Below are 10,611 nucleotides of genomic sequence, written 5' to 3'. Positions count from 1 at the left end.
ACACCAAGAATGGGAAGATGGATGCGGCGCACGCGCACTATGCTAGCAGAGTAGGCGGGCCCTGGTGGCTGCGCAGGCGCACGAGTGCTGACGTAGGCCGGGATGCTGTGAGAAATGATTGCGCACGCGCTGTCGCTGCCTTGCGTGGGAGGCTACGGGTGCGGTTGCTGTGCATGCGCAGCCCGGAGGAGGCTGGAGCGGGGCAGAGGGGGAGCCAGCTCCAGCTTGGCACGGCAGGATAGGCTGTTGAATCTCACGTTGCCCTGCTGGCGGTGCGGTTAATCTCTGGGTTCTGAACCTCGCGCCCGGCACGGCCCCTCCCGGGTACGTTTGACCCTCAGTGACTCATTTTAGGGCTCACACCGAGTTACTGGGGCCTCTGCCCGTTCTCGGGGGGTGTTGCAGTGACAGGTAGCCCTGTCCCTCCGCCTCCTGGGGGGCCATATGCCGTGCGCGGTCAGCCGTATCCCTCCGCCCCCCGAGGGGTCCCCTTTGTAGTGAGGGGGGCACCGTATCTCTCACTCCCTGGTGGGGGGGTCCCCACTGCAGTGAGGGGGCTACCATCTCCCCACCATGCCCCTGAGGGTGAGGTTCCTATTGCAGCGAGGCAGCTGCCTTTTCTCCCCATCCTGTCTGAAATGAAGTGCTTGGTATCGCATTGTTTATTATAAATTCAATTTCATAGTAATAGTAGAAAAAATTTGGTAGGTCTGGTTGAATAAGTTAGGTCTATATACTGTAATTTTCCTCTGAAACATAGTTTGCTCCTTCATGTAGTATATTGAAAAACAAGAAAACTCCTAAGTGTAGCCTGGAATCTATGTTGTATCCATTTTCTGCCTTTTTCTCAGTGGAGGCGATAACACCGTTCTGAGTTACATTCCCTTTTTTTCTTTACAGCTCCCTTCCACATCTACTGACATTTTGTAACGAATCTTTCTTTAGAATATGAAAAGCTCAGCACAGGGACCTCATCCTTTTACGTGTCACTGTAAAACATCACATAAACCTGTAGTGATGATATATAATTACATACAACAAAATTACAGTAAGAAAATTAAGCTTGCAATGTCAATTATTCAGAAGTTATCAAGTGCCAGAATTAAGATTGTTTGTGCATCCTTAATTCGTCCCTCTTGTGTGTATGAATTATGATATCTTTAATTTCATGATCACTTACTATTTTTTCCACAGGATCTCAACCTCATTTAATGTACAGGATGAGTGGTGCTCATTGAATAGGTAGCTATTCAATATTTGGTTGTATTCTGATCATTCAGTGTATGACCCCATGGCTTATATACTGCACAGCCTTCATAGCCTGCTCTAACATATTTATTAATTTCCTCATGGGCTTATGGTGCTCTTCAGTTTAGTATCTGAGGTCTGGAACTGAGATATTTAGGTATCTAACTCTCATTGAAATCAGTGGGAGTTAGGCACTTAAATTTATCAATTTTGAGAAGGACTCAGGCCCAGATCCTTAAAGGTATTTATCTTCACAACTCCAGGTTAGTTAAGATGGTGATATTATGCCCATTTTCCAGATGAGGAACTGAAGCATACAGAGATTAAGGTCAGAAGTATCTTCCAACTTTGAGTGTCCAATTTGAGACATCTAAGGCTTGATTTTATTTTTTTTCAGAGACTTTAGTATTCTGTAGCATTTTGTTTGCTCAGGGCAGGATTCTCATTCAATTCAGTTGCAGTTTTGCATTCAGCAGTTTTGCAAATCAGGTACCAAATATCTCAAGTTTTGCACTAAAAAAATGAGGAAAAACAATCAATAGATTCATAGATTTCAAGGCCAGAAGGGACCATTATGATTATCTAGTCCAGGGATCAGCAACCTTTGGCCCGTGGCCCACCAGGGTAAGCACCCTGGTGGGTTGGGATGGTTTGTTTACCTGCCACGTCCACATGTTTGGCCCGTCGCAACTCCTATTGGCCGTGGTTCGCTGCTCCAGGCCAATGGGGGCTGCAGGAAGCGGCGCGGGCTGAGGGACTTGCTGAGGGTAGCATAAAATCCCTCCTTTACCTGTAAAGGGTTAAGAAGCTCAAATAACTTGGTTGGTACCTGACCAAAAGGACCAATAAGGGGAGAAGATACTTTCAAACCTGTGTGGGAAGGTTTTTGTTTTCTCTCTCTGGGTCAGCAAGGAATCAGGGCAGGGAAAATACATCTCCCAAAGCTATACCTGAACTAAGCATCTAAGATTACAAATTGTAAGTAATAGAAAGGAAATGCATTAGATTATATTTTGTTTTAGTGTGTGAATTGTTCCTATGCTAAGAGGGAGGTTTATTCCTTTTTTTGTAACTTTAAAGTTTTGCCTAGAGGGGAATCCTCTGTGTTTTGAATCTTATTACTCTGTAAAATTACTTTCCATCCTGATTTTAGAGGGGTGCTTCTTTTACTCTTTTTATAATAAAGAAAAGTTTTTTTTTTAAATAATCTGATTGGTTTTTAGTGTCCTAAAAACCCAAGGGGCTAGTCTGTGCTCACCTTGTTAACCTGTTTTGTTGGTATATTATTCTCAAGCCTCCCCAGAAAGGGGAGTAAATGGGTTTGGGGGAATATTTTAGGGAAACAGGAACTCCAAGTGATCCTTTTCCTGAATCTTTGTCTAACTCACTTGGTGGTGGCAGCAGTACCCATCCAAGGACAAGGAAGGATTTGTGCCTTGGGGAAATTTTTAACCTAAGCTGCTAGAAATAAGCTTAGGGGGTCATGCATTCGGGTCTCCACATCTGTACCCCCAGAGTTCAGAGTTGGGAGGGAACCCTGATACGCGTGCCAAGGGTTGCCGATCCCTGATCTAGTCTGACCTACTGTACAACACAGGCCATAGAATTTCCTCAAAATAATTCCTAGAATGTATCTTTTAGAAAAACATGTAATCTTGATTTAAAAATTTCCTATGATGGAGAATCCACATGACCCTTGGTAAATTGTTCCACTAGCTGATTACCATCACTGTTAAAAAGTTACACCTTGTTTCCAGTCTGAATTTGTCTAGCTTCCACTTCTAGCCATTGCATGGTGTTATACCTTTCTAGATTGAGGAGACCATTCTCAAATATCTGTTCTCCATATACGTTCTTGTAGACTGTAATCAAGTCATCCCTTAACCTCTTTTTAACTAATTAACTTCAAATCAAACATCCAGAGTTGGTATTTAGGTAGTCTACATTGGGTTGCTCATTTGTTGTCGTTGAGGGCTAATGGCTTGTGTGTTTTTGAAAAATGTGGATGATTGAAATTTTGAGTGACACACTAAAGTTTATTTGACCCTCGAGGACTTCCTCAGGGAGCCACTTCCCGGAAACCCAATAGATACAAGTACCAATGCCCCAGATACCCAATAGATACTTTGGGTGAGTACATAAAATCAGCTGACTCCTTCAGGGCCAGTGAATGCCACCCAGGATGTGAACTCATGTGGAGCTTATAAACTCTGCAAGATAGAGACAGCCACTAGGACAAAGAACCTCTTTGATTTGATAGAGCTAATAAATTTTGCAGCCTCCTCATTCCTGTGGCTCTGTGTGTTATCTGTCTTCCATCTTCCATGCTCATTGTAACTGATACACATTTTTATATCTAATCTGCAACAATGAATCTCAAAACATTTACTATTGTTTACTGTTCACTGCATGCTACAAAGTCAAAGCAGCTGTCTGCAACATATTTAAAACGCTTCCATCTGCTCATCTCTTTAAAGACCAGTGAATTTTAGAATAAATAAATAAACAAACCCTCTATACTTACTTTTATTTCTCTGTGTAGGTCTGTAGTGTTGTCATCTGCCTACAAGAGATACCTACTCAGACTTCATCCTTTTTACAAATACTAGGCATAGATCAGAGTATCTCATTCGGTAAAACAGGCAATGTATGCTAGGCAACTTTGTTGTCCTTCACACACAATGGGGAGTTGCTGTGTGCATGCAGTGTATTGCCTTTTAATTGTTAATTATTTTAAAATGTGAAAAGTAGTTTTAATATTTATTATAGCCCCAAAATGGCTGATTCACAGTTTGATAGATTACAAGGCCAGAAATAAACTTGTTTGTGTAAACTTTGTTTTTGAATTTCTAGAGTTTCAAATGTTAGGGTCTTTTAATTTTTTCAGGTACAACATTTTATTATGTTTACTTCCTGATTTTATAATTTGTTATTACAGTCTTAACTGCCTTCATGAAGTCTTTGTTATTACTACATCTATTTCCCCTTATTATTAGTTAGTAATAGTAAAGCATTGTTTTCATCTGAAATTTTCTGGCATTCTAGATTATGCAAAGGCACAAAAATTTGTAGTCTGAAAATTAATGAAGTGTTTAAATATAATGCTATTAAGCAAGTAGGCAGAATACTGGCACCCAGACTGAATCCTTAAAATCTAATTATTAGGAACAGCTGGATCCAATTTTGCTTTTGAGTCAAGAAATCTGTGCAAAAACCTTCCAAAAAACCACAGCTAAACCCACCTATCCTGTGCCAGCACCGTGGCTTTTTTTAGCAATTAAAAGTGAATATTTTAAACTGTTGCTATTTTTGTTTTATGTAAGTTTAAGGACATTTTGTTTTCATGGCTTTTACTGTAACTGTGTACAGGTTATGGATAATTCTTAAAAATGCTATCCTGAGTTAAGTTAATTAAATTTTTGGCCTGGAAAATAAACACTGATCATTTTGTAGTTGTTTTTTAAAATGTTCTTGGTGGTTTTAATATTGCTATCCCAAACATAGTCAATGATATCATAGCAATTGTGAATACTCGGTGTGGCCACTGTCTGGCATGGCAGGAATGACCTTAAAAAGTCATTTGTAACCAGCAGTATGTAAATGATTATTTTTTAGATTCATTATAGATTAATTTCCCAAAGAAACTTTGACAACCCTGTTTATTTTAAATAATATTTTTTTAGCTAAAAGCCATTAGTAAATAACAGTAACAGAGCAGCTGATTTTTTTCTTTCAACTATAAAATGGAAAGAAGCTCAAGAAGGCTTTTGTGCAGTTTTGTGCTGATCATTTCCTCTTGTGTTCAGATTTTGACTACCCCTAAGCATCACGCAGAATTTCTGCTCTGCAATTCATGTTGACACTGGCACAGATTTCCCAAAACAAGCAAAATGGGACACTGCTATTGAGAACAGTTTGATTTATCAGGTTTTTGAGTGCCCTCTCGCACCAAGATTATTCTGAGAGTAAAGTCACTTCTGTGAGATCCACTTCACTCTATTTTCTTTCTTTTAATTCTGTTCAATCTACATCAAATGTAAAAACAAATATGATTTCACCCTAGGAATACTTGAGATACTGTTTGTTCGGTATCATGTCTATCTAGAAGGAATTGGATAAGCTAGAGCCAGAATTGCTATAGTAGGTTAATGAGTTTCCTATGAGTTTAAGTGGGTTGTGTATCATTTCTACTTTGTTGTCTTAAAGAGTAAAACCAAACCTAAAACATCTACATGTAGGGAAGATATTTTATAACAAAAGTCTTTAGGTTGTGAAAAGATAAACATTTAGTCAGTCATTAAGGGGCTGTCTTTGTTTAAAAATAAATCTGTGCTATTAAGGAAACAATCTATCATTGAATATTTATATACCAACAAGTAGAAAATAAACATGTTAGTATATATTTCAGTATTATAGCATTAGGTTTTGAGGGCTTCTTTAACAGCTAAGAATTCTTATTTATCCTGAGGATATTGGCCTCAACAGTTAATATTGAGTGTCCATCCAACACCTACTGTTTTGCAGTTAATTGCGAATAGTTCAGCTTACATCCCTTAGCTGAGCCTACTGACAGAGTTAGGGCACACAGAAAGAGACTCATTCCTCTGGTTGTGTAATACAGATCCCCTTTGGGACTGCGCCAGAAAGACATCAGATCTGAGAAATTGAGTTTTGGTGTTGTCTGGTAACATCTTTAGAAATCCTGCACCATTTCAACATTTAAAAAAAAAATTAAACTAAATTTTGTATGCAGATGTAGTATGGGGGAAGTTATTTACTAAAATCTTGCATTGCTGAAAGATTTGTCACTAAAAGTGAGATGGTACTCTGTAAAAGGTCAGGGTGTATTACTTCACTGATAAATATTTACCCCTGTGGCATTATGAGAGACACTGTCATAATTAGCTTCGTATTCTAAGGGTTGGAGTTTTTTTAATTTCACATCTACAAGGTTTTTTAGGTATGTTTCTATGAAGTACTAATTACTTTTTTTCCTCTTTATAGTATTTAAGTCAAGTTGGCTTGAAAAAGTAGTGGAAAGAAGATGTTTCATGTTGTTTGGTATCACTGTCTAAAATTAACCCAGAACGTTGGTTCTAGTGTACATCGAAAGTTGATTTTTCCAAGAACTCTTGCATTTGCACAACTGTGGAAGTCATGGCTCTCAACTCTCTCTCTTGCTGGAGACCAGAATATTGTCCTGATGGGACCTCCTGGAGCTGGGAAAACAACAGTTGGGAGAATAGTAGGTCACAAACTTGGCTGTCATGTCATAGATGTGGATGATGATATCCTTGAAACAACCTGGAATATGAGCGTGACAGAAAAATTGCAGGATGTTGGTAGTCGGCAATTTATAGAAGAGGAAGGAAAAGCCCTGTTAAAGTTTTCAGCATCTGGAAGTGTAATTTCCCTTTCTGGGTCCAATCCAATGCATGCTGCCAGCATGCAGCACGTGAAGAAAAATGGGATTGTTGTGTATCTGGATGTACCCACAAGAGACATAATAGATAGGCTGGAATTAATGAAAGTGGATCGTATTGTGGGGCAGGATTCTGGAATTTCTGTGAGAGACATACTTCAGTTTAGGAAGCAATTCTATAAAAAATGGTTTGATATCCGTGTTCGTTGTGAAGGTGGACTTCCAGCAGAGGCTGTAGCAGATAAAGTACTTGATGCAGTTAAGAGATATCAAGACTCAGAATCAGAAACTTTTATTTCAACCAGACATATAAGGTCTGAAATGTGTGAGCAAAAATATTTCACGGAAGCTGTTGTTGAGGGCCTAGCATCTGATGGTGGACTCTTTGTTCCTGAGAAGGGGCTCCCAACATTCTCTGCTGGAGAATGGCAGAGCTTAGTAGAAGCAACGTACATTGAAAGAGCTCAGATTATATTGGAAAGATTCATACATCCTGCTGATATACCTGCTTTCAAGCTGGGAGAAATTGTTGAGATTGCTTATGGAGAAAACTTTACTTGTTCTAAAATTGCACCTCTTAGGTATCTGACAGGCAACCAGTTTCTCCTTGAGTTGTTTCATGGACCAACAGCCTCATTTAAGGATTTGGCACTACAGTTGATGCCTCATCTGTTTGCATACTGTATTCCCAAAAGATGCAATTATTTGGTCCTAGTAGCTACTTCTGGAGACACAGGGAGTGCTGTCCTAGATGGTTTTAGTCGTCTTAGTGATACTGACAAGCAAAGAATTGCTGTAGTCACTTTCTTTCCTGAGGATGGAGTAAGCCAGATTCAAAAATCACAAATGATTAGCTGCCAAAGAGAAAATGGGTGGTCAGTGGGTGTCAAATCTGATTTTGATTTTTGCCAGACAGCTATAAAAGAAATATTTACCAATTCTGATTATTCTGGCTTTCTTACTGTAGAATATGGAACAGCTTTAAGTGCAGCGAATTCTATAAACTGGGCTCGACTACTTCCCCAAGTTATTTATCATGCCTCTGCTTACCTTGACCTTGTTCATCAAGATATTATTACTTTTGGAAGCCCAATAGATGTGTGTATTCCTACAGGAAACTTTGGCAACATATTAGCTGCATTATATGCAAAAAGGATGGGAATCCCTATCAGAAAATGTATTTGTGCATCCAATGAAAATAATGTTTTGACCGATTTCATAAGAACAGGCCTTTATGATTTAAGGGGAAGAAGATTAATGCAGACTTCATCACCAGCAATAGATATTTTGAAGTCTTCCAACCTTGAACGACATTTGCACCTGATTGCTAGTGGTGATGGACAGCTGGTGACACAATTATTTAGTGAGCTGGAAAAGCAATGTCACTTTCAGTTGCAGAAAGATCTGCTTGAGAAGCTTCAGCAAGACTTGGTGGCTGGGTGGTGCTCTGAGGAGGACTGCCTAGCTGCTATCCACTCTGTATACAGTACTACAGGGTATATTTTGGACACACACACGGCTGTTGCTAAAGTAGTTGCAGATCGATTACAGGATAGAACATGCCCAGTTATCATTTCATCTACAGCTCATTATTCCAAGTTTGCACCTGCTATCTTGCGGGCTTTGAGGATTGCAGAAATAAAACAGAATCCATTAAGTCAACTTCACTTACTGAGCTCTTACAGTCCTTTGCCTCCAGTCCATAGGGGCCTATTAGAAACACTGAAAGAGAATGAGAAGCAGAAACATCAGATCTGTGCTGCTGATGTGAATGTCATGATGGCACATATAGAAACTGTAATACAAAATCAGTTTATGAAAGTTTTCTAAGTAAACTCGGTGTTTATTATACCAATTTAAATGTTTTCTTCACTAAAAAGTCATGTTTTAATAAATGCATAGTACACAAGGTCTTTAAGTTTATATTCTGAGTATACGTTCTCATTTTCATGTTCAGTTAAAACATTTTAAATCAATGTTAAAATGTTTTTGTATGCATGTGAGAATTCTAATGCTGGTGAACGGTTCTTGCTTGAAAGCCCAAGAGACTGAGAGGCTATTTTACAGAAATAGTATAGTATGGACAGCAGTAGCGCACGCTTCCTCACATAACCCTGACAGTGTGCCTCAGTCCTGACCTGGGAGCGAGCACTTCTAAGGTGAAAGGGTAATCGTATCTGAAACTGCTAACAAGTGCTACAGTTGTGTTGTTGTATATGTGGTATGTGCTATGAATACTTGCCCACTGCAAATTTAGCTAAACATTAAACTAATCTCACGCAGGGCATTGAAAAGCCAATGTAGTAAGAGCTTTCATCTTCTCTTCAGCTGGGATACATTTAAACTGGAATCCTTGAAATTAAATTACCTATATCATATCCATACAATCCTACATATTTTAATATGCTCTCTCTGTATATATTGTTTTTGTATTGACTATATAATCACGTATTCTTGTTCACTGTTAAACATTTTTTTCTTGCCATAGGGGACAGTCTTTTGCCTTATAAAATAAAAGCCTCCAGACTGTATGTTTTATCACCTTTTAAAGTGTATTTCTTCCCTGAATGCGCTTGCAACTTCCATTAGCCTCTGCTGAGGCTTTTCTATTTGAGCTCACAAGTTTATTGCACCATCTTACCAAATAGTAGAAGATAGCAATATCAGAAGCCTTCTTGGATGAAAATGGAAATATTCAACTATTTAATTCCCATCCTTTGTATCAAATTTTATGTTTGTGTTCGGGACCCCTGGGCTTCTGGGGATATTCAAAATTACTTTTATTTTCATGTCATCTTTTATTTTCTCCGCTTGATTTTTGAGTGATTTTTATGTAACTGAGAAGCCACAGAAAATGATTAGCCAAAGATTGAGGCAACCTTCCTTTTTTTTTTTTTTTTTTTTTTTTTTAAGCTTCTAAAATCAGATTCTACTGCCCTTATCTCTCCTTGCTAAGTCAGATCTATTTTAGGTCACATGGTCAAGTTACCCTTTGTATATCAGCTATTGACTAGTGGGTTAATAAGTTTTTTGCATCAAAAATAATAGCTCTGGATGTCAAAGTACAAAACTGTCTTGTATCAGATTACCTTATATCTACTAATTGTAGATTGTATTTGGCAATCAGAACTGTAAATTTAGGTACCACTACATGGTATAATATGCTTGGTGATAGTATAAACCAGGGATTGGCAACCTTTGGCACGTGGCCCATAGGGTACGCACCCTGGCGGGCTGGGCCGCTTTATTTACCTGCCGTGTCTGCAGGTTTGGCCGATTGCAGCATCCTCTGGCTGCGGTTCGCCGCTCCAGGCCAATGGGGGCTGTGTGAAGCAGCACATGCCAAGGGATGTGCTGGCCACTGCTTCCTGCAGCCCCCATTGGCCTGGGGCAGCAAACCGCAGCCAGTGGGAGCCGTGATCGGCCGAACCTGTGGACGCGGCAGGTAAACAAACTGGCCCGGCCCAGCCTGCCAAGGTGCTTATCTTGGTGGGCCATGTGCTAAAGGTTGCTTATTCCTGGTATAAGCTGATTGAAACAAGAATGGTTTGTATATGTTGCATGATAAATATTACAAATAATATATTTTCTGTGTATTAAAGGTGTATCCTACTACAGAGTTATGTGTGCATGTGTAATATGTATTATTTTTCTTTTCCTTGCCTTTGCTATTCTCTAATAGCTTTTCAGGACACCGCTGGTTATTTTTTCTGCTGTTTTTAGCTCTATCTCACACACATTTTTGCCACAGTAATGCTAGAATCACGTTTTATATTTTTAGGCCTCATTTCTGAAGATGATAATAAGTAATGAAATGCTAAATGCTGGAATTTAATGTAGTACATCATTGGGGCGTAGAAAAAGGTAGTACGAGTTTATTACTGAAACAGGTTCATAGTGTGTCATGTTTTGGAGCTCTGAGTTGATTCTTCCTTTTGGTC

The 10,611-nt window shown here is 39.2% G+C and overlaps 1 protein-coding gene across 3 annotated transcripts; it reads left to right on the top strand.

Moving 5' to 3' along the window:
* The first annotated feature begins 82 nt into the window (after positions 1-82).
* Positions 83-10,287, top strand: THNSL1 (threonine synthase like 1). Of its 3 annotated transcripts, none has more exons than XM_050939073.1 (3): positions 83-107; positions 1,195-1,242; positions 6,253-10,287. In XM_050939073.1, the coding sequence occupies exon 3, from the start codon at positions 6,293-6,295 to the stop codon at positions 8,498-8,500; it is 2,208 nt and encodes a 735-aa protein (XP_050795030.1). In that variant the 5' UTR covers positions 83-107; positions 1,195-1,242; positions 6,253-6,292; the 3' UTR covers positions 8,501-10,287. The 3 variants fall into 3 exon arrangements, with proteins under 3 accessions (XP_050795030.1, XP_050795029.1, XP_050795028.1); XM_050939072.1 differs by lacking the exon at positions 83-107 and adding an exon at positions 163-324; XM_050939071.1 differs by lacking the exons at positions 83-107; positions 1,195-1,242 and adding an exon at positions 163-324.
* Positions 10,288-10,611: the final 324 nt, after the last annotated feature.

Source organism: Gopherus flavomarginatus, chromosome 2 (assembly GCF_025201925.1).
Source record: "Gopherus flavomarginatus isolate rGopFla2 chromosome 2, rGopFla2.mat.asm, whole genome shotgun sequence".
NCBI classification, from domain to species: Eukaryota; Metazoa; Chordata; order Testudines; family Testudinidae; genus Gopherus; species Gopherus flavomarginatus.
Note: the sequence above shows the minus strand (reverse complement) of the source record. Positions and strands in the feature narration are given on the sequence as shown.